Raw genomic sequence first — 24,866 nt, 5'->3', positions numbered from 1 at the left:
GCTGGTAGGTGGTCTTTGAAAAAGTACAGACATGAGCTGATGATTAACTAGGTTAATAGTATGAGTGGGAGAGAGACAGATTTGAATAATATATAAGAAGAAAAATTGGTGCTATTTCTTGTGAAAGAGAAGTAGAAAATAACATTTCTTCCAGATTTCTGGGTTGGATCACTAGTTGGATAGTGGCATCACTAAGGTAAGGGATGCAAGGGCATTTTGAGTAAGGGGAATTGGAATTGAGAATTGGGCTTGGAGGTACCTATTGACAGTCACATGGAAAAAATTAGTTAGCCATTAGATACATGACTCTAGTCCAAATTCTGTGTGCATATAGATAGTCTAGGCTGGGGGTGTTTATCAGATTCTTGGGGAACACTAACACGTAAGGGGTTGTGGAGAATGAAGGCTGAGAAGAAGACCATAGAATAGCATCATGAAAATTGAAAGATCATCTCAAGTGAAAGGAATATACAAACGTGTGTCAAATGCTTTAAACATTAAACAAAAGAGACTGGATTTCTTGGTTGGGGAATTGGGTGGCCATGAATGGCATTATGGACTGTTTTAGTGAGGTAGTGAAGAAGCCTGATTCTTTAGTGAAGAAGCCTGATTATGGAGTTTGAGGAAAACAGTAAATACAGACCTTTGTTTATGAACCTTAGCTGTGGCTGTAAAGAGGAAAAAAAAAAAAAAGACTTTCTTTTGTTTGTAAGAAATGTATACATATTCCTGCTGAGGGGTGAAGCCAATGGGGAGGGATTGGTTTTGCAGGAGAGGAAAAATAATGGAAACACATCTCATTATTTTATTGTCACATTTCTATTTATTTGTTGAGTATTTCCCCTTTGTTGCCACTACAGTTATGTTTGTCTATTTTTTCTGTCTGTAGGATAAAAGTATAATACTGAATCTTTTTGGTATGGTTGTATTAGGATTATACTTCAGGTTAATTTAACATCCTTTTTCAGAGTGTTCAGATAATTAATGGAGAAAAACATTAAAATTGTTTCTTGTTTAAATTTAACTCTAACATAGATGAAAAATGTGTTTACTGCTTTCAGTCGACCAGATAAAAAGCAACGTATGGTAAATATTGAAAACTCCAGGCATCGAAAACAAGAGCAGAAGCACCCTCAGCCACAACCTTATAAAAGGGAAGGTAAATGGCATAAATATGGTCGCACTAATGGAAGACACATGGCAAATCTTGAAATAGAATTGGGGCAGTTACCTTTTGACCCTAAATATTGATTGTCATGATTAAGTTAAATTAGAAAATGGTAACAGAAACATGGATGGTATCTACAATGTTTGGTATTGAAACTAAAATGAAATTATCAAGATAATGTCTTTCTATCATTTCTAAGTATCAGTTTGATGACTTTACATTATTACTCAGAAGCATCAAGCAAAAGCTTACTAACTTGCATTTTCCTGTAGTTTAGTTTTGCTGAAATTTTTTTGGCACTGGAAATGTTCAACTGTAGTTTCAAGGAAGCCAGGCATGCAACAGATTTTGTGCATGAAATGAGTCTTCCTTTCAGTGTATGAGCTTAAAGCAAGCTCAAATCCTATGACAAAGTGTAATTAACACTGATATTTGTGTTAAATTTGCAGTAGAGCTTGAAAAAGTACCTTGTGACGGAATTTCATCTTTAACACTTTATAATCTTACACTTGCTTCTTGTCTTTTTGTGGGTTCAAGAGCCCGTTGACTTGTGAAGAATTTGCTGCCTTATGAGCTTGCTGACTTGTTCTTTTGTGAAATTTCTTGCACATCTGAATATTGTGGAAGAAACAATAAAACTACACCATGAGGAAAACTAAAGGTCTTTATTTAAAATCTGGCATTTGTATTAATATATGATTTTATACTTTGTGATATTTTTCATACATTTCCTCAGTAGTGTTATTTGGTAAATCAGTTCAGTGGTGTTTTGCTAGTTCATAAATTTTACCCAGTATTTACAGGAGTGTTTATGCAGCATCTGAATATTTCTACCCAGCAATGTCTGTTTCTCTAGAAAAGATTTAAACACAGTTGAGAATTTCAGCTTCTGTTGAGTTTCCTTTTTAATTTCCGTTCATAGACATATATGTGACTTCCAGTTCGACCTTCTGGCAAGTGAGTGTGGAAGAACACAGCAGTTCTCTCGTAGCTGCTTGAAATTAGGAAAGCACTTATTTCCTAGAAGTAAATAAACGTTTAAGTAAATAAAGGCTACATTTTGCTGAGCACTGTTTCAAGAATTTTAGAATGACCTCATTTGCGTCTCTACCACTTTTTTCTTAATAAAACAATATAGTTCCTCAATAAAAGAATTAACTTGTTAAGTAACATATGTATCTTGATAGTTATAGAACTGGGACGGATTTTGACCAGGGAAAAGACAAATTACAAAATATGGGGGATGGTGGGGTGCCTGCATGGCTCAGTTGATTGAGTGTCATGATCTCACGGTTTGAGTTTGAGTTTGAGCCCCTCATCAGCTTGCTGCTGTCAGTGCAAAGCCCACTTCACATCCTTTGTCCCCCTCTGTTTGCCCCTCCTCTGCTCATGCTCTCTCAAAAATAAGTAAAACATTTAAAAAAATATATGGGTATTGGAAGGGACCTTAAAAAAGTTATGTTGTCTATTTACTTGAGTGCTAAACTTGAGGCGAAATATAAATAGTAAGTTTTCCCTTTTTTCATGTTTCCTTACCTCCTCTAAAATGCTGAAGATGATCAAGTGAGTAGGCAGTGTTGAATCATTGTGAAACTCTCTATAAAGCCAGTTTAAGGGATTTAGATAAAATATATCTGCTTCATCAAGATACTGACTTTTTCCAGTCAGGTCTGGGGGACATTGGAGAAATCTCATTGGAAGTGGGTAGTGGACATGGCTGTGAAGAGAAAGTTAAGTTAAAAGTTACAAGAAGTAATAAAAAATTTTTTTTTCAAAGTACTCTTAAAATCCATCATGTTCACATAAGAAAATGTGAAATCTGAATCTTAAATGGGTTCCATTTGAGGTGAAGAAGCAAGCCTTTAATGTAGTTTTCTCAGAGATGGACAATATGATTCTTACACCATGTTGCTTGTTGCCGCAGCAGCATAAGCTTCAAGTCCAAACTAAAGCATGAAATGTCACTTCAAGGTGGGATAGTAAGTAGTGTGGGAGACTCCATCTTCTGTAACAGTCTGCTCTTGCAAGAATGGAAGGGGCCTTTGGGACCAGGTAGGTTACTTGTTAATAAGAGTAATTCCCCATAGGCTTAATTGGCAAGGTAGAAAATTTCATGAACCACAAAGGATTCTCGCTTTCTTCCCTTTCTGCTCTGAAAGGGGATGGGTCACGTCCTTTAAATAAGTTTTTTCCTGTGTGGTTTTTGTTTTTTGTTTGTTTTAGATTTATTTAAATAAGCTTTAGTAACCGAGCAACATATGTTCACTGATTAAAATCCAAATAAGTAATGGTTTTATTGTGGCATAGAAAGACTAGAGTGCATGTAAAAAAGATGGATTGATGAATTAGGACAAGTTAAGCCAGTTGCTTGCACTATGCAAAAGCCATGTTTATAACTTAGCCTCAGGAAAAATAACTATGTGATAGAGGTTTTTGTTATCTATGAAATGCATACAAGTAAATTTACACAAGACCTAACACTTCATGGACTTTTATAATTTAGGAGATGAAAATCTTGCTTCAGGGAGAAAATAGAAACACCTGAGAAAAAGTTGCCAGCCTTCTACTCCAAAGTAGGCATTAGACATTTTTTGCTCCATTGTGCAGTTTGAAAAATGTAAGATAAGAACTTGGTGAACTATTCAAAGCCTAAGACATCAACTGCTACAACCATGTATGAAAAGCATCTTGGTGCCTTTACAATTCCTGTTGTCTGCAGCATTACTGCTATCATGAGCATGGAGAGATAGTGAATGTCCCACTCTCGGCTCTGGTCTTTTTTATATAGTAGGTGAGCCTCAAGTTGAAGGGATACTTGGGGTCTTAAATCAAACTGGTGGCTTTTGCTAGCCAATCCCAACTTTCCAAATTGTGTATCAATGATCCGGCATTGATGATTCAGTTAAGCAGAGTATTGCAAAAGTGTTAAGTTACCTTAAAATGATATCAGCTTTGATATTTAGTTGACTATGCACATGGAAAATTAACTTCAGATTGTTTAAAGCCAGGTTAAGTAGGTGTATAACTTTTTAAAAGAAAGCAGTTTACTCTTGTACCATTATTGGGCATTTGGTAATGAATGCAGCTTAGAACAGAAGCATAGGACCAAATGGATATCTTTTAAACTGTCCTGCAAAATTAAGGCAATTTTAGTGTTATATTTCTCAGAAACACTTAATTCAAGCATTAGGATATCATCTAACTGAATTAACTAATTTTTATAGGTGAGACAACTGATATGAAAAGAGATCATTTGATCAGTGGTCAGTTAATTTAAACTCAGGAATCTGAGGAATTTAAGTAGTCAGTTTCATTTTCTTAATAGCATATAGTGGAACAATTTGTATTACCTATAATAAGGAGTAGAGTGGCAAGGCATCATTATAAACACTGAGGCTGAAGATATATTGGGATTATTGTAACAGAGTTCTTGAATATGAGTCATGACATCAAGAGTACCTCGTTGATGAACTAAACCAGTATAGAAGGCGAGGAGCATATTTGATAAAAACAGGAAACTGAGTGCTGGTTTCTTCCACGTTTTGAGGTGGTTTAGTGAGTACCCTGTATGAAGATAGACATGTTGAACCATAATACTGGCACTCTTGTTTTAGGATAGCTAAGCAAATGTTAACTGCAGATATGTTTGTAATCTTTAATGGAAGTAGCACAAACTGTAATGCTGTCATAGACAAACAAGAAATAAGCAATAGGTGATCTTTATAATTTCTCTAAACCATTCACTATCATTGTCCTCTGGTCTTGACCTTTTTCTAGAAAAAATGATAGTGGAAAAAGTATGGCTAGGGAGTCCAACAGACCCAGATTTGAATTCTAACTCTGGCACAAGTTGCTTTCCTTTGCTGAGCATTAGGTTTCCCATCTGCAAATGGGATAACAGTAACTTTTCCAAGTATTCGAAAAATGTATGTCCTGTGCTTGTCATGGTACATAGTAGTTTGTTTACCTATCTCTTCTCTTTCATCTCCCAAGCACTAGCATTGGATTGCATACATATAGTCTCAGTAATTCTGGACGAAGACCAGCAGAGTATCCTCTTAGAAAAATAAACTACCGGGGAGATATTCAGTAGTTCCTATATGTTTGGTGGCATGGATGGATATCGTTCTCTGAAAGAACTATGTCTTCTTTTGCTACAATGTTGGGCAATTTGGAGATGCTGAACACTTTTGCCATTTGTGAAATAACTCTTGCATGTGGCAAAAAAACCCAAGCAGAACAGAGTAAATGAAAAGTAAAAGTCCCCTATAGTTCTGCTCCCCAGTAATAATCATTGATAATGAGCACATTAGGATCTGATGAAAATACCATAAAAGAACAGGCCTTTCCACTGGGAAAGAAAAAGCTTTCTTGCCATTTTGCTCATTCTCCATCCACATGTACTGTCTCCTGGAATTAGATCATTGTTCTTTTGGAATTTGGGTACCCAGAATCTAGTCTGTGGCTTGCCTGAAATTTTAGCACTAATTCCCACTGGGGCCAAGGCACTGTTTTCCATGATTATCACCTAATTGACTGTTATCAGCTGTTTTAGCTTGGCTCAGTCACTAAAAACAATTGAACATGAATAAAATTAATTTTGAACTATTCCCATTTAAGGACATTAACATAAGGTTGGCCTAGGAGGGATTGTTTCAAAAACAGGAGTAAATTAAGATCTGTATTTCACTTGAATCACATCTAGTACTTGACACTAACTGAAGACACTCATTCTTGCAAGTTACCATTGTTGCAGATTAAGAAAACTGTTAACATTCAGTTTAGGAAAAACTGAAGACACCTTTCATTGTACACTTAAATGTTAATTAGATATGGGGCCTTAACAGCTTTTCTTTTATCTGTATTCGTTGCTTTGAAGATTATAGATAACATAATGCATATAAACAATATAATTGAAAATACAGCTATTGAAAATAATAATGAAAATAACTTCATCTATTCCAAGACATTTGATACCTGCCACTTACTTGATAGCTGAATCAAATTTGTGCAAGAAATCTTAGATACCCAATTTTGTTCCTCGAGGAAATGTTTTAGATAACATTACCTGTAGTTCAGTCTATTCATCAGTTGGAGTATCACAGATCCCTCTCACCTAGTGCCTCAGATTACAAAAAGCTATCAAGTCTATCCTGGCAAGGTACTTTAGAAGATAGCTTGCCCTCAGGAATATTCAAATAAAGTATAACTTGGGCATCTGGGAAGTGGTACACTAGTTAACAATTTGTTCATTCACTAAATGTTCCTTAAAGTTTTTCAGAAACTGGCATTAGGGAGACAATGTTATGAGTGACTGATACAAAACTGGAGTACATGGTGGTGAATGTTGTAAAAATGGCATTTGAGGTAGAATGCTGGAAGAAAATGTGCTTGTATTTCCAGCTTATTCAGTAAGGAGAGGAGTCTTAAGTTAGGTAATGCTTCTATTTCTTTGTGGTGATTTTAGGGTGGATTCTTTCAGAGAGAATTCAGTCTCCATATTATTTGTGGAAATAATACATAGAAAATGCTGGGAAGAGAAGGAAAGAACGAACAGTTGAACAGACTTGAATTTGAATACTGAGGGTTTTCAAACTGACATTGAACATTTCCAAGGGGATTTCTGAAACTGGAGTTGTTAAAGGGAGAGTCTGAAATATAGTATAGCTACAGTGCTAGTCTGTGCCACAGGAGAAGCTTAGGATCCATGGTTTTCTTACAGGGAAGTACTATGGTTTCTTCACCATTTTAAAGAGGCAATTAACAAGATCCTAGTAACTGCTGCCCAGTAAGTTTACATAATTGTATGTACAAATAATATGGAGATGCGGCTCTCATTGAAAGGATCCACCCTAAAATGAACTAGCTTCTGAAAGGAATAATCCTCACAATGTAATGTAAGCATTACCTAACCTGAAATGTGAGACCTCTCTCCCAATTACTGAAGATTCTGGGAGCTTTCTGTCTGTTCTATAAACCACTTACAGAAATCTGTCAGCCTGGCATGTAATTTCTATGAGAATAAAGACATGGTAAGAACCCAGTGACTACTTGTCAGGATACAGATTCCTTCACTTCACATACAGTAGTCCTCCCTTCTCTGCAGGGGATACATTACAGGACCCCCACTGGATGCCTAAAACTGCTGATAGTTGAGAACCCTATACTCTTCCTATACCTACATACCTATGATGATGTTTAACGTACAAATTAGGCATGGTAAGAAGTTAACAATAACTAATACTAAACAATTATAACAGTATGCTATAATAAAAGTTGTATGAACGTGGTCTCAAAATTTATTCTATGTAGCCATCCTCTTTGTGATGATGTGAGATGATAAAATGCCTATGTGATGAGATGAAGTCTGGTGAATGACACAGGCATTGTGACGTAGCATTAGGCTACTACTGACCTCAGGATGGTCAGAAAGGAGATCATGTACTTCTGAACCACAGTTTACTGCAGGTAACTGATATTGTGGAAAGTGAGCCATGAATCGAGGCAGGCCTACCATAAATTCTAACTCAGTGCTAAATAACATCCCAGAATATTTAATTTTCTTCTGTTATCTATGCCAACAAAGGTACATAAAAAAGGGCATACAGGAAGTTTTTGTAAGAATTTATAAGAAAGTGAAAATTCTCTCTGGGAAATGGGGCTACATTATTCAGAGGGTGACAACTATAGGGTTTTGTCTTTTTGTACCATGAGTATATTTTTATAATACACACACTGGTTCTTATCCAATCACTATCAGACTATTGTTAAACCATTATGTCCCAGTTGACCACTCTCCAGAATAAAATCTAAAAACTTGAATATGCAAAGAAGGCCCTGCATGAGTTGGTTCCTTTTTTACTCAGCCATATCTTCTAATCATCACATGATTTATCTTGATATACACAATTACTTTTTAAGTTTTGGATACTTAATGTTACAATCTGTATTCTTAAGCAGTAACTGATGAGTTCCTTCTTCCCAAGGTAAGGTTCATTGTAATGGAGAGGATGAGAAAGTAAGGGGCTGTATATTCCTGATCCCATCAAACACATCCTGGTTTTGGCAAGGTGTAATAGAAAACCCAATCTAAAAGCCCAAGAAAAAGGTCTCCACCAGGTTCTACCAACCAGAGGTGTTTCTCTGTGTTGAACTTTTCATTTTGAAATACTCTAGGAAAGCTGTTAGGTTAACTTAAATTCAGTGTTTACATGAGAAAAAGGGTGGTTTAATTCTGTAATGTAACATACAGGAGAATGGGCCTGGGGAAGAGAGGCTTTATTTTTATTTGAAAGGAGACTTTATTAAGAATAAGAGTAATAAGAATATTGGGCACAGAGGGTGGTATCGGGAAGAATTTTGTTTTCCTACTTTGCTGAGGAAATAAAGCTATTTTCATCTTCATAGTGAGAAGTCCTAAATAATGCCAAAAACAAAGATGTTTAAAGGCATTATGAGCATTTTATTTAAAGAGATGAATATCAGACCACCTAAAAGAGTTTAAGTGATTCTGAGAAGAACTGGGAGGGTGGGAAGGGTACCATTGTTTTTTAAAACAAACTTAGGGAATGGCTTTTGAAACAACAGGCATGTGCAATTTTGACAAAAATAGTATATGGAGAAACAAAGTGGCCTAATCGGAGACCAGCAAGTTTGCTTTGGCCACTTTGGTAGAAACAAATTAAGCAGATACCCAATGTAGAATTAGTAGCAGGTGTTTGGAACCTCATCAGCACAAATGACAGAGGTTCAACTAAAAATTTCAATGTTACTAGACCAATGGCACCTGTCTTACAGATGAGGAAACTGACACAGGTTAGATCACTAAGGATAAGAGCCAAATATAGAAGATATGTTTTCCAGAGTTAGGTCCTATTTTGAATAGTACTCAGGGAAATTCAAATTAGGCAAGAGAAATTATTGGAGATTGAAAAATGGCTGCAGTTTTTCCTCTTCATGTGTCCAGTCCCTACCTGAGCCTGAAGTTTATCTCTCCTCTCGAATCTGGCCTGGCTTTGCGACTTGCTTTGACCAAAAGAATGTGGTGGAATGGACAGTGTGCCAACTACAGACATAATAAGTGAAGTTTTAAGCCACTAAAAGGTGGCTGTTACATAGCAATTGATGATAGAGTTGTGTTTATATAAAAATCAGGTTAAAAGAGGTCACAAAAGAACAAAAACTGAGATTTGAGATATAATAAAACTCAAAATTTCATGACACAGACTGGACCATTTAAAACAACTCCAAAGAGAACTACTGCCTGCTACTGTTCCTGAACATCCAAAGATTAATGTCTGTTGGTTCACTACGGACTTTAGTGGGAATACAAGTCTCCTAGGAATTAGAATCTTTAGGTCTAATTCAAGGACTGTAGATACATGTGTCCACAGGAAAAGATCACATTCTCTGAGAAGATGAGGGGTTTTGCTAGTTCCTGGTCCTTTAGGGATCCTTCTGAGTGGACACAGGATGGCACAAAGGCTGATTATCGTTCATTAGAAGGGGATCTCTTCAACCCTCATCAGCATTTTATCTCAATCTCTGGGACTGGAAATGTCACCAGGAACCTGCCATTTAAACAATTCATTGTTTTGGACTGGGAATGAGGATTCACACAACTCCGTCTTTCTCTAAAACATTCTCTAAAGACAGAAGGCACAGAAGTGGAATGCTGGAAAAACTCAAATTATACAAATGGAATGAAACCAAATTCCTAAATTAGCCAAACAACAACACCACACACAAATATTTGTCCTCCAGTATGGCAATATACCTGGGCAAAAACCAAACAATTTATAACTTTAACTCCAATTCACATCATTGTAAAGCAAAAATTTAAATCTGAATAGTGGTTCATAAACAGATTTGCTCTGGTGAATGGCCCCAGTATTCTTAAGACTTGCCAAATAGCTGTTCTGTTTGATGCCTATATTTTTGTGCCTGCATTTTCATATGACGTAAGACTATAGAGACACAAATGACCTTTGGTTTCAGTACTTCAGATGTATCAAATATTTAGATTGTGTGTGTGTGTGTGTGTGTGTGTGTGTGTCTATCAACTGAAGACAGTACATCTGAGATCTGTAGGAGATGATGTATACCTGGTCAAAGGTGGCTGCTTAACCTTGGGTGGTTTGCTGTTTTTTGGTTTTGTTTTGTTTTGTTTTTTAAGTAAAAAGTTTGATGCCATTGACTACCTAGTTTTTCCCAGCCTCCAGTCTCAGTTGATTACTTATTTCTTCCCTCCCTAGTTCAGTGATTTTTTTTTTTTTTTAGTGATTATTTGAAAGAAGCCAACAGTCATTTATTCTGAATTAAACTTGCAGTTAGTAATTTCAATGTCAGTTTTTCCAAACCAACCAATGTAAAAATTCACATTTTCCAGAGTTGAGGAATAGAAGACTTTGTACAAGTCATATGTAAAAACAAAAATTACTGCAAAGACCTAGTGGAAAAATGGAGAAAAGGTCAAAAATAAAATCGGAGGTATGCATCACTTTAAAAATTGCATAGGCATTAGAGTGAGTCTTAAAGGGGTAGATGTGTACAAAGAAACATTAAAAAGTAGTTTCAACAGCTATAAATATATTTTTCATTTATGGAATGAAGAATTTCATAGTCTAATCATAAACTTAAAGTGCTAAATAGACCTATTCCATTACTTTATAGGGAAAGATTTCTAACAGCCAGAAATATTACCACCCAAAGGCTTTGGATATTAAATCCTGTTTTTATTTCACATTACAGGACACAGGAAAAAGTAGGCTGCAAAAGGAATACTGCAGTAATATAATTTGTAATTAGGAATTTCTCATTTAGCTTAGTTAAAAACTATTTTCGTGTTTTATGGAAAATTTATTGTCTTAACTATTTCTATATAAATACAACTTTTTCTATATTAAATAAAAATACTTACCACAGAACACCATGCAAAATGGTAAAACTGGATAGATAAACCTGAATTCTTTGTGGCTCAACATGCTATAATAAAAACAGATATTAAGAGAAAATAGTGTTTTCTCATATTACATGACAGTTTGAGAAATAAATATATTTAAAATGAAATATAGTTAACATCTGTTTTTCTAAATACTGAGACTGAATTTCATGCTTCAGGAAGCGGTCTCTTTTTTAGTTATGAGATGATGTGTTAAAAGTAATCCTAACATTTGATGTCAATGTGAAATTCTAAAGTACAATTACATTCTAAAAAATATTTCTATTACTAATCCAACTAAGTCCTATTACTCAAATTTGGAATAAAGATATATACATTTTCATTGAAAAATATAATTTCTCTGGTCCTTCAGTACTTAAAATTTTGGTAGTTTCAGTTTTTAGAAGCAAATAAAATGTTTTCAACTTCTTAAAAATTGATTGTAATCCTTGACAAGTGAACTAAAGATATCAGAAGTATTCATTCTGAGCATGAGCATAATTATTATCTTTTCTGTCTGCTAAGTAGTATCATTAACAAATCATAAGAGTTAATACATCTCCAGAAGACAGTTTACTTTTTGAAGAATTTAGTTAATTTCTTGGTAGCATTAAAAAAGTCTAATTATTTGGACAAATAGAATCTTACCTGTAAACTAGCAGTGTCCACAGTACAGTTACCAAAAGTATTCGGTACCTCTTTGGGGCCAGAAAGCAGCCATGAATAAAGAATGGTAAGTGAGTACCCAAAACAGCTGGAAATCCTTGACTGAAGTACCAATGCCATGGATGAGAACCATAAAATGTTCCCAAATTCTGTAGCACGTTAAATTTCAAAAAATTATATTGAACCAGGGTCCACTGGGATAGTTGATGGAAAAAGAAATAGAATTGTATTAGTGCCAGGTATGAATCTTTGGCATTAGAGAATTTGGCAGAATCTTGACATTAAATCAGGAATGAAGTTAAAAAAAAAAAAAAAAAGAAGATGATAGTTTATATTAATAATTTTGACTAATGACCACATGAAATCATTCTTTATTCATTTTTTTTAAATTCCAAGTTTTAATGTGTTCTTTTGATTTATAAGCTAGTTTCTGCAGTTTAAGAAAGCATGATTAAATGTTGATGTGTATTTTGATAATATAAGTTTTACATGCAATAATAGATAAAGATCCTCAAAAATAGTTTTTATATGAGTATGTGTGTTACTGATATTCAAAACTTTAGTACCTTATGACATCACACATTATTAAGATAAAGCTTTGAAAACATTACCATTTGAATTAAAGCACAAAGAAGATAGTAACATCAACAACAGCAGTTAACAGTAAGTGGTCATTTCTCCCAGGCACTGTTGTAAGTAAGTAAGCCTTTACATGCAGTATCTCATTTAACTCTTCAGCCTTATGAGACAGATACCACAGTTATTTCCAGATAGGGAACGTACATATATGGCAAGAAAAGTACATAACTTATCCAAGGTCACATAGGTAATAATGAGGGCACTAGCTTTCAAACTGTGGCCGTTTGATTCCAGAGCCCCTAAGTGCCTTAAAATCAGGGAACTTAAAACAACCAAAGGCCATTATCAACAGTCATGACATTAAAATGTCAAACAAAATGCTTGAAGAATAGAGAGTATTTGGCTTAATTTGGAATTCTGAATGATTAACTTGGGGGCAATTAAAATCATTTAAAAAGTTAAACTTTATTGTTAACAAACCTGACTTAATTGTACAAACTTGACAAAAATGTCATAAAATAGACTCCTTTTAACTTCAACTAGGAATACAAAATTATGTTTTATAGAAAGCACAGCAAATTGAATGAAAGGTATATGCCAATAGCTTTTTTTTAATGTATCCCATAAAATTTTAAAAAAGTGATTTGCCTGTGTTCCCAAATATTCACAGATTAAGAAGTCAGGTTGAGTTTTTAGTGTAATAAATGGTTAAATTAAAAATAGCTGTTAGTTTAATATGTTTTTACTTACTTGACCAAAAAAAACCCGATCAATTATCAGAGACAAACTTAAAGTGATAAATCTGGAAAACAAAACAGAAGAGTGATTAATATTCTGAACCTACTGAAAATCCAATGTTGGCATATGGCTTCGCAAATGCTTGGCATCAAAAGTCACTTTAAAAATGCTTTACAATTTTGCCAACTGAATGTGGATTTACACATGTTGAAAGATCTTCCACTGACAGTGGCTGTATTTAAGGAAAGTTCCTAAATTAATAAACACTGTATTATCTATTGCTGTACAAAATTACCCCACAACCTGGCAACTTAAAACTATGAATATTTATTATCTTACAGTATTGTGGGTCAAGAATCCAAGTGGAGCTTAGCTGGTGTCTGAGTCAGAGGCTTTCATGAACTGTCAAAATGTTGGCTGGGGCTACAGTTTCATCTGAAAGCTTCACTGGTCCTGGTGGGGAAATTTGCTTCCACACTCTCTCACATGGCTGTCGAGATCAGGGATCAGTCTCCCACATGTGACCTTTTTCTTAAGACTACCTCCTGACATGGAGATCGGCACCTCAGGGTGAGCCAGCCGAGACAGAGTAAGGTGGGCACCAACCTGGATGCCACAGTCCTTTTATAACCCAATGTTGGAAGTGTCATCCCTTCTGCCACATTTCTACTTGTCAGAATGGAGTCAAAATGTCCAGCACATGCTCAAAGGAAGGGAATTACACAAGTACATGAATATCAAGGGCATGGGATCAATGGGGGCCATCTCAGAGGCTGCCTACCATAAACATATACACAGAAAAGTACACTATGAATATAAGCTTTCATGAATCATCACTATATTAACACAGCTGTGTAACTGTCATATAGATTACAGGATATGGAGCATTAGAAGCACTTCAAAAGGCTTCTTCATCTTTCCAACCAATCTCTACTCTCTTCCCAAGGGTAACCACTATCCTGACTTCTGATAGTGTAGATGTTTTGCCTTTTATTGAGTTTTACAAAAATGAAATCACACTATATGTACTATGTCCAGTTTCCTTCGACCATTATGTTTATGAGATTAAGCCACAGTTTTTTGTATATTTCAGTAGCTCATTCATTTACAATACTATATAGTATTCCACTGAATACGAATAACATACCACAATGTATGTATTCTGTTGATGAACACTATGCTTCCCTTTTTTAACTATTATGAACAGTGCTATGAATGTTCTTTTATGCAACTTTTGTTTCCCATATACATTTCTGCTGAGTATATACTTAGGATTGAAATGACTGGACCCTAGGGTTTAGGTGCAATCAGCCTTAATAAATTCTTACAGTTTTCCAAAGTGGTTGTATCAATTTATATTCCCACAGGAATATGTAAGGGCTCTGTATCTTTTTAGGCCATTTGGGTAGATGTACCCTAGCATGTCATGATGGTTTTAATTTACATTTCTTTGATGACTAATGAGGTGAGTATCTTTATACTTCTTGGCCACTTAAATTTTATCTTTTGAAGTTCAGGTCTTTTAATCAATTTTCTATTGCTACCTTGCAGATTTTTACAAGTTCTGTATATAATTGATTGGAATTTTTTTCTTGGTGATGTTTTTTGTATTGCATTATATCTTCTGGTCTGCGGCTTGCTTTTTCACTCTCAGTGGTGAATCTGATGAACAAAAGTCTTAAATATTAATGTATTCAAATGTATTTATCTTCTCCTTTATAGTTAATACTTAACTATATTCTATTTAGGAAATCTTTGCCTGCCTCAAGTTCATGGAGATATTCTATTATATCCTGAAGAAGTGCTACTCTCTTACCTTTATGTTAAGATCTATAATTCTTTTGGATACTTATTCATTCATTTATTTGCTTATGGGAAGAGGAGTTAAAGTTAATTTTTTTCCAAATGGATATCCAGCTAATTATATATTTATTGAAAAAAATTATCCTTTCTCTACTGCCTTATCACTGTTGTTATAAATGAGCGACTATATGTCTGGGCCTGTTGCTGGACTATTGTGTTCCACCAGTCTATTTGTTTTACCTTGCAATAATTCTAAGTTATTTTAATTACTATAACTTTGTAATAAGTCTTAATATCTATTAGTGTAAGTCTTCCAACATTTTTTTTCTATGATTCTTTTAGCTAATATTGGTATTTTGCATTCCACTGAAAAATTTAAAATCAGCTTTATCAATTCATACATATACACACCCCATACTGGGCTTTAGTTGGAATTGCACTTAATATATAGATCACAATTTGGAGAGAACTGATATCTTTAAAATATTGAGTCTTCTATCCATGAAGATAGTATATATACTCTTCCATTTATTTAGGTCTTCATTAGTTTCTCCCAAAGTTTTATAACTTCCTGTGTAGAGTTCTTGTACGCCTTTCATTATTTTATTCATAGAAATCTGATGTTTTTTGATGCCACTGTAAATTATAGTTTTCCTTTTTTTACATTATCTCATTTGTTCTTTCCTATATTTCCCTTCAAAATAAACAAGTATTTGATCTATATGAAGGCTACCCAGGCGCCCCCCTAACTTTAGTATATATGCTGGTGAACTGAGCACAGAAGACATGGGTTTCAATCCCAGTTCTATCACAGCTACCAACCAATGACTCTAGCTAACTCGTTTTTAATTTTGTCTGTTTCCTCTACTACAAACTAAAAATACCTACATTGTCTAGATCCAAGAATTGTGATCATGAAATAATACTTAAATACACATTATAAATTATAAAGCCTTACACAAATATAAAAGAATCACGTATTTCTAAAATGTATTTGAGAAACATTTAGGAAATGAAGTATAAAAAGTTCTAAATTAGAAAAATTGCAAAGATTCCCACTGAAGCAAATTAATTACAATTAACCATAATCATAAATATAAAAATAAAAAATATAAATTTGGAAATATTGTTTCCTTTGTCTGATAATTCTCATTGACATTAAAAGATATAATAATTGACTACAAATGTAAAATCTTGTTCATAATCTATAATTTATAGGTTATTAAAATTAATAGATGGATTGTAGCCATACTTACCCTATAGGTAAAAACTGATACAGAATAAGATCAAGCTTTTTCTGTTCTTGCCAGAAATGTCTGAAGACCAAAGGTATCCATGGAATGACAGCTGTGGGACGAATTATGAAGGCAAGTGCCACCAGGGATGAGTACTTGACACTATAAGCAAGGAAAATGTGTTACAGGAAACAAGTTTAGAAGTGATCTACAATTTATGCTGTAATATAACATTAAAAAAAATAATAGCATTTTCCTTTTGGTATAAATAGCTATGTGATCTTGGGTAAGTTACTTATACTTCTGACTCTTAATTTTTCTTATCCATTAAAAGAGGTAATATCTAAGGTCTTTTCCAGCTCTGATATCCCAATTCTAGTCTTTTAAATTAAGAAGCTATTCATTGTCTTAATGTTGGTCTTGTTTGCTGAAAGGTATAATAATTTTTAGCTATACAACTCTGCCAATTGCTTTCCCGATGGAAAAATGATCAAGTCTCTCTTAAGGAGATAAAAGAAAGTCACACAAAACCATTCTCTAAGAAAAAGAAAATAAATGCATTTAAGGAAACATTAGGATTATTTAGGCAATGATGAGCTTCTGAGTACCTATGATCTTCTTTTGAAAGTAAGCTGCTTATTTTATCCAAATGAAAAATATGTATGTATAATTGATTAAAAAAAAACAAACCCTACTATACAAACTCTAAGAGCATGGATAGAAATGTGGATTTTTATTATTAGGACTTCTCTCAATAACTGGCTAAAGGAGACTAATAATTTAATCATGAGGACTACAGACAGTAGATTATTACATGGAAATAGACTTAGCCCTGCTTAAAATTTAAAGCAGGGAAAACAAAACAACTTTATGGTACCATTATATATCTATTAACTAATAAGTAGCTATAGAGAAATTTCCGATGTTGGTGAGGATATAAGAGCAGGGATTTCAAATTCAAGTGCCTACAGAGACCACATAAATAATAAAAATGAGTGATGCAGACCATGGGGAGGCTCTGATACACGAAGGAATCCTTGCCCAAAATGTTGCTGGGCCTCTCATTTTTTCAAAAGAAACCAGAAGTCCAGATTTTATGTAAGATCTCCCAATTTTAAAATGTTTCCAAGTAGTTTCTTCAAAAAACAAAACAAAAGCCACTGTGCAGGTGAAATAAAATATATTCATAGGTTGGTTTGTTTTGCATACATCCTAATGCAACCTCTGCTGTAGTGAAACTACTAACAGCATCCCCGGATGGATGTACACTTGTAGTCCTAACCTCACTCCAAACTTTCACACTTGTATTTCTTACTTTTTTTCTGAGTATTTCTACACAGATCTCTACTGGCATTCAAAATCAAAGTGTCTGAAATAAGCTCCAAACCTTCTCTGAAAACTGTTCAGTGTCTAATATTTAATAGTATCACTCAGTTTCTCAGTCTTAAAATTTTAGAGTCCCTTAAATAGCAGTATCTCATCCCACACATCCACTTTGTTTCCTTCCCATTCCCATCATTTTACATCAAGTTCTGTCACTTGTCAGGAATATTTTCATAGTTCTTGTTTTTTCTTTCCTTCCTTCCTTCCTTCGTCCCTCTCCCTCCCTCCTTCCTTTCCTCCTCTCCTCCCCCCTCCTCCCCTTCGTCAAGCTTTCCTTCCTTGCCTGCCTTCCTTCCTTCCTTCCTTCCTTCCTTCCTTCCTTCCTTTGTATTGCCCTCAAATATTCCTTTACTTAATTAACATCATTGTCATCAGCAACACTTACTGAGCACTTACTTTGTAAGAGACCCTGTGCTATATGTTTTATATAGATTCTCACTGAATTCTAATGAGAGACGTTTTATTATCATTTTGCCGAAATCAATGCTTAGGTATTCTCACACCATCATTAAATCTTTCATTTATAATAATTGCATTTTATTTTATTAAAAAAAATTTTTAAGTTAATTTATTTTGAGAGGGAGAGAGAGAGAGAATCCCAAGCAGGCTCCGCACTGTCAATGAGGAGCCTGATGCGGGGCTCGAACTCCCCAACTGTGAGATCATGACCTGAGCCGAAGTCGGACAATTAACCGACTGAGCCACCCAGGCCCCCCTGTAATAACTGCATTTTTAAAGAAGTTTGCAAAATGTCATATATTCTAAGGCCAGGAATAGTACCTGTCATGCTTATCCAGGGAAGAATGCTTATGCAGTAGTCGTCTGTGCTACATGACCTTCCCTGCTTGACTGAATCAGGGGAGGGCATCTGAACCCAGGCAATCTAAGACAGGCTAGTGTGAAACTATGTCCAAATAGGGATAATGCATTTAACAGACCTAATCAGATTTTCTCAAACTGAATGTATAGAGAATGTTGGACAGTTGGTAGTGAGGACAGAAAGGGAGACTAGCTATAAGCTTAAAATTAGACAACCAAAACAGATTCACAGACGAGGCTATAAAGATACAACAGAACAGACTTTTCCTCAAAACTGCCTTGGATTCTATAAAATTCATTCATTTCATTTATGTGGCTGAGATATTCTATAATTTTCTTCTGCGCCTGGCTACAAGGTGCCTCTTTTCCTTATTTTTATTTTTAACCTTACAGTAACGCTCTCATCATATAGGTATGCTTAACTGAATGCCTATTCTTGCAATCAGGAGTCTAATGCAGAAACGATTTTATTTGATTTGATTCTCCCAACAACCTTTTTATATAGGAAGAATGGATACTAGTTTTTTAATTGGATCAAATTCTGGCTTTCCCCCTTTCACTATATCCTAAATACTGGTACTGCAAGAGAATTCTTTCTAAATCATATTTGGTTATGTCATGCTTTTCAAAAGTCTTCAATATTCGATAGTTTCTTACAACCTACAGAATAAAGTCTAAATTCTGCAGAAGGGCAGAGTCCCATTTCTGACTCATCCCTTATTCTTCTCTTCTCACTACAGAAGTGAGAATACTAGAGTGTGTGGCAGAATGGACAACCTGCCCACAATAAGATAAAACCCTTTTACAGCCTGTGTTTTTGCTCATGTTGTTCCCTTTGCTTGGCATTTGCTTCCCCTGTTATACAAGCCCAAATCAGGCCCATATATATTTTTTAATTTACTTTTTAAAATTGAAGTATAGTTGATACACAGTATTATTAGTTTCAAGTGTACAATATAGTGATCTGACATGTACATTATAAAATGCTTACCACAATAAATATAGTTATCATCTGTTACTATACAAAGTTATTACAACATTACTGACTATATTCCCAATGCTATACTTTATATCTTCATGACTTATTTACTTTATAAATGGAACTTTGTACCTCATAATCCCGTTCACATGTTTTTCCCATCCAATCACCCCTCCTCCCATCTGGCAACCACCAGTTTGTTCCCTGTATTTGTGAGTCTGTTTGTTAAGTTTGTTCATTTGTTTTGTTTTTTAGATTCCACTTTTAAGTGAAATAATATGGTAATTATCTTTGTCTGTCTGACTTACCTCACTAATATCCTCTAGGTCCATCCATGTTGTTGTAAATGGCAAGATTTCATTCTTTTTTATGGCTAAGTAATATTCCACTGTGTGTGTGTGTGTGTGTGTGTGTGTGTGTGTGTGTGTGTACACGCATGTGCGTGCACACACACACATGCCAAACCTTCTCTATCCATTAATCTATTGATGGATACTTAGGTCACCTCTGTATGTTGCCTATTGTAAATAATGCTGCAGTAAACAGAAGTGTGTATTAATGTTTTCATTTTCTTTGGATAAATACCCAGATGTGGAATTGCTGGACTATATGTATGGTATTTCTATTTTTAATTTTTGGAGGAACTTCCATACTGTTTTCCATAGTGGCTGCAACAATTTACATTCCTGCCAACAGTGCATGAGGGATCCCTTTTCTCCAATCCAAGCCAGCACTTATTTTTTTGTCTATTTGATATAGCCATTCTGAGAGGTGTGAGGTGATATCTCATTGTAGTTTTGATTTGCATTTCTCTAATGGTTAGTTATGTTTAGCATATTTTCATGTTTGTTGGCCATCTATAGGTCTTCTTTGGAAAAGTGTCTATTTAGGTCTTCTGCCCATTTTTTTCATGTGATTTTTTTTTTTTCAACGTTTTTTATTTATTTTTGGGACAGAGAGAGACAGAGCATGAACGGGGGAGGGGCAGAGAGAGAGAGGGAGACACAGAATCGGAAACAGGCTCCAGGCTCCGAGCCATCAGCCCAGAGCCTGACGCGGGGCTCGAACTCACGGACCGCGAGATCGTGACCTGGCTGAAGTCGGACGCTTAACCGACTGCGCCACCCAGGCGCCCCTCATGTGATTTTTAATTGTAGTATTCTTTATGTATTTTGGATATTAACCCCTTACCAGATATATCATTTGAAAATATCTTCTACCATTCAGTAGGTTGCCTCTAAATTTTGTTGGTTCCCTTTGATGTGCAAAAAAGCTTTTTATTTCCAGGTAGTCCCAATAGCTTATTTTTAATTTTGTTGCTCTTGCCTGGGGAGACAGATCTAAAAATATATTGCTAAAACTGACATCCAAGAATTTACAACCTGTTTTCTTTTGGGAGTTTTATGGTTAAAGGTCTTACATTTAGGTCTTTAATCTGTTTTATTTTTTTTGTATATGGTTTGAAAAAAGTGGTTGAGTTTCAGTCTTTTCCATGTAGCCATCCAGTTTTCCCAACACTACTTTTTGAAGAGACTGTCTTTTACCCATTGTATATTCCTGCCTAGCTTTGTCATAGATTAATTGACCACAGAAGTGAGGGTTTATTTCTGGGCTCTCTTTTCTTTCTTTCTTTCTTTCTTTCTTTCTTTTCTTTTCTTTTCTTTTCTTTCTTTTTTCTTTGTCTTTCTTTCTTTTTTCTTTGTCTTTCTTTGTCTTTCTTTGTCTTTCTTTCTTTCTTTCTTTCTTTCAGACAGAGCATGAGCACACAAAATGGGGGAGGGGCAAAGGGAGAGGGAGAGAGAGAATCTCAAGCAGGCTCCATGCCCAGTGCAGAGCCTGATGCAGGGCTCAATTTCATGACAGTGAGATCATGACCTGAGATGAAATCAAGTCATATGCTTAATCTAGTGAGACACCTAGGCACTGGGCTCTCTGTTCTGATCCATTGATCTATGTTTTTATTTTGGTGCCAGTACCATACTTTTTTGATTACCATAACTTTGTAGTATAGTTTGAAATCTGGGAGTGTGATACTTACTGCTTTGTTCTTTCTCAAGATTGCTTTGGCTACTCAGGGCTTTTTGGTGGTTCCATACAAATTTTAGGGTTAATTTCTGAGAAAAATGCTATTGGCACATTGATGAGATAGCTTTGGGTAATATGGACATTTTAACAATATTAATTTTCCAATTCATGAACAAGGTATATCTTTCCATTTACTTGTGTCATCTTCAGTTTCTTTCATGAATGTCTTATAGTTTTAAGAGTACAGGTCTGGGGCACCTGGGTGGCTCAGTCGGTTGAGTGTCCGACTTCGGCTCAGGTCATGATCTCGCGGTCCGTGAGTTCGAGCCCCGCATCGGGCTCTGTGCTGGCAGCTCAGAGCCTGGAGCCTGCTTTAGATTCTGTGTCTCCCTCTCTCTCTGCCCCTCCCCTGCTCATGCTCTGTCTCTCTCTATGTCAAAAATAAACAAACATTAAAAAAAAAATTAAAAAAAAAAAAGAGTACAGGTCTTTCACTTCCTTGGTTAAATTTATTCCTAGGTATTTTTAAAATGCATTTATAAATGGAATGGTTTTCTTAATTTCTCTTTCTGCTAGTTTGTTTGTATAGAAACACAACAGATTTCTATATATTAATTCTGTATCCTATAACTTTACTGAATTCATTTATTAGTCCTAATAGTTTGTGTGTGTGTGTGTGTGTGTGTGTGTGTGTGTGTGTAGACTTTATGGTTTTTGATATGTAGTATATTAACTGCAGTAGTGAGTTTTACCTCTTCCATACCAATTTCTTTTTCTTGTCTGATTGCTGTGGCTAGGACCTCCAGTACTATGTGGAATAACAGTGGTGAGAGTGGACAGCCTTGTCTTGTTCCTGATCTTAGATGAAAAGCTGAAAGCTTTTAGCTGTGGGTTTGTCATATAAGGCTTTTATTAGGTTAAGGTATGTTCCCTCTGTATCCACTTTGTTGTGAGTTTCTATCCTAAATGGATGTTGAATTTTGTCAAATGCTTTTCTTAAATTTTTTTTAAAGTTTATTTATCTTGAGAGAGAGACAGTGTGAATGGAGGAGAGGCAGAGAGAGCGGGGGGAGAGAGAGGGAGTCCCAAGCAGGCTCTGTGCTGCCAGCATAGAGTCTGATGCAGGGCTCAAACCCATGAAACCGTGGGATCATTACCTGAGCTGAAACTAAGAGACAGATGCTTAACTGACTAAGCCACTAGATGCCCCTTGTCAAATGCTTTTTAACCTTCATTTTGTTAATGTGGTATATATATCATGTTGATTTGCTTATATTGATCCTTGCAAGTCTGGTATAAATTCCACTTGACTGTGGTAAATGATAACTTTTAATGTATTGTTGAATTCAGTTAGCTAATATTTTGTTGAGGATTTTTGCATCTATATTCACTAGGAATATTGGCTCATAATATTCTTCTTCTCCTTCTCTTTTTTTAGTGTCTTTGTCTAATTTTGTTATCAGGGTAATGCTGGCCTCACAATGAATGAACTTAGAAGTGTTCCTTTGTCTTCAATTTTTGGGAACAGTTTGAGGATAAGTACTAACTTTTCTGTAAAAGTTTTATAGAATTTGTTTGTAAAGCCATCTGATCCTGGACTTTTAGTGGTTAGGAGTTTTTTGATTGCTGATTCAATTTCATTAATAGAAATCAGTCTGTTCAGATTTTCTATTTCTTTCTAATTCAGTCTTGAAAGAATACATGTTTCCAAATTTATCCATTTCTTCTAGGTTGTCAAATTTGTTGGCATATAATTTTTTGTAGTACTTTTATAATCCTTTATATTTCTATGGTGTTGACTGTAACTTCTGTTTCATTTCTGATTTAAGTCCTTTTTTTTCTTGATGAGTCTGGCTAAAGGTTTATCAACATTATTTATCTTATCTTTTTATTTTTTATTTATTTTTTTATAATTGTTTTAAGTTTATTTGTTTTAGAAAGAGAGGGGGAGCATGCACACATGGCAGGGGCAGAGAGAAAGGAGAGAGAGAATTCCAAGCAGGTTCCACACTGTCAGCGTGGAGTCTGATGTGGGGCTCGAACTCACGAACTATGAGATATGACCTGAGCTGAAATCAAGAGTCAGATGCATGGGGTGACTGGGTGGTTCAGTCGGTTAAGCGTCCGACTTCAGCTCAGGTCACGATCTCACGGTCCGTGAGTTCGAGCCCCGCGTAGGGCTCTGGGCTGATGGCTCAGAGCCTGGAGCATGCTTCCGATTCTGTGTCTCCCTTTCTCTCTGCCCCTCCCCCGTTCATGCTCTGTCTCTCTCTGTCTCAAAAATAAATAAACGTTAAAAAAAAGTTTAAAAAAAAAAAAGAGTCAGATGCTTAACCAACTGAGCCACCCAGGCACCCCCTTTTAAAGAATCAGTTGTTAGTTTCACAGATATTTTCTTTTTTTAAATTTATTTCCATTGTGATTTTTTATTGTTTTCTTCTACTAACCTTGGGTTTTCTTTGTTTTTTCTACTTCATTTAGGTACAAGGTTAGATTGTTTGAGATTTATCTTATTTCTTGAAGTAGGCCTGTTTTGCTATAAACTTCCTTCCTAGAATTGCTTCTGTTGCATCCTAAGGATTTTGCAATGTTTCCATTTTTATTTGTCTCAGTATTTTTTGATTCCCTCTTTGATTTCTTTGTTGACCTATTGCTTGTTTAGTAGCATGTTTTTGACCTTCACGTTTTTTTTTCTCCATTTTTTAAAAAACTGTAATTGATTTCTAGTGTTATACTGTTGTGATCAGGAAAGATGCTTGGTAAGATTTCAGTCTTCCTAACTTTATTGAGACTAATTTTTAGCCTAATATGTGATCTATTGTGGAGGATATTCCATGTGTACTTAAAAAAAAAAAAAAAAAACGTATCCTTGTGTTTGAAGATGAACTATTCTATGTCTGTTAAGCCCATCTGATTTAATGTGTCAGTAGAGCTACTGTTTTCTGTCTGGACGATCTATTCATTGTTGTAAGTGGGGCATTAAAATGTCCTCCTACTACTGTATTTCTCCTTTTAGGTCTGTTAATATTTGCTTTATATATTTAGGTCCTGCTCTGTTGGATTCATATTTACAATTGTTATATCCTCTTGTTGGAGTGATCCCTTCATCCTTATGTAATGTGCTTCTTTGTCTCCTATTATAGTCTTCGTGTTAAAGTCTATTTTTGTCTAAGTATTACCACCACTTTTTTCTTCACTTTCATTTGCATGGAATATCTGCATTCATCACTTTCAGTACATATTTTTTGGTCTGAATTGAGTCTCTTCTATGCAGCACATAGACCGGTCTTTTTTTTTTTTTTTTTAAATCCATCCAGTCACTTTATATCTTTTGGTTGGAGCATTTAGTTCCTTTACATTTAATATAATTATTGATAGATATGTACTTATTGTCATTTTGTTAACTGTTTATTGTTTGTTTTTGTAGCTCTCTGTTTCTTTACTCTTGTGATTTGATGACTTTCATAGTGCTTTGCTTGGATTCCTATTTTTTTGTGTATCTGTTATTGATTTTTAGTGCCATGAGGTTCA

At 35.1% G+C, this 24,866-nt stretch overlaps 2 protein-coding genes across 5 annotated transcripts in view; one reads left to right on the top strand and one right to left on the bottom strand.

Annotated features, from left to right (window-relative positions):
- The window catches only part of CCPG1 (cell cycle progression 1), a 42,454-nt gene extending 40,219 nt beyond the window's left edge, over positions 1–2,235 (top strand). For 2 of the 4 annotated variants that reach the window (XM_049613657.1, XM_049613658.1), the window contains exon 9: positions 1,062–2,235. In XM_049613657.1, the coding sequence (XP_049469614.1) occupies positions 1,062–1,251 (190 nt within the window). In that variant the 3' untranslated portion in view covers positions 1,252–2,235. The remainder of the gene's footprint in view (positions 1–1,061) is intronic. The other 2 variants (XR_007453825.1, XM_049613659.1) reach the window with 2 other exon arrangements.
- The window catches only part of PIGB (phosphatidylinositol glycan anchor biosynthesis class B), a 35,887-nt gene continuing 12,764 nt past the window's right edge, over positions 1,744–24,866 (bottom strand). The window contains exons 6-12 of the mRNA XM_049613664.1: positions 16,151–16,291; positions 13,104–13,155; positions 11,757–11,968; positions 11,088–11,152; positions 4,519–4,732; positions 2,705–2,885; positions 1,744–2,188 (exon numbers count right to left, since the gene is read on the bottom strand). Of these exons, the coding sequence (XP_049469621.1) occupies positions 2,051–2,188; positions 2,705–2,885; positions 4,519–4,732; positions 11,088–11,152; positions 11,757–11,968; positions 13,104–13,155; positions 16,151–16,291 (1,003 nt within the window). The 3' untranslated portion in view covers positions 1,744–2,050. The remainder of the gene's footprint in view (positions 2,189–2,704; positions 2,886–4,518; positions 4,733–11,087; positions 11,153–11,756; positions 11,969–13,103; positions 13,156–16,150; positions 16,292–24,866) is intronic.

This window comes from Panthera uncia, assembly GCF_023721935.1.
Source record: "Panthera uncia isolate 11264 chromosome B3 unlocalized genomic scaffold, Puncia_PCG_1.0 HiC_scaffold_1, whole genome shotgun sequence".
NCBI classification, from domain to species: Eukaryota; Metazoa; Chordata; class Mammalia; order Carnivora; family Felidae; genus Panthera; species Panthera uncia.
This window is presented reverse-complemented; position numbering and strand designations above follow the sequence as displayed.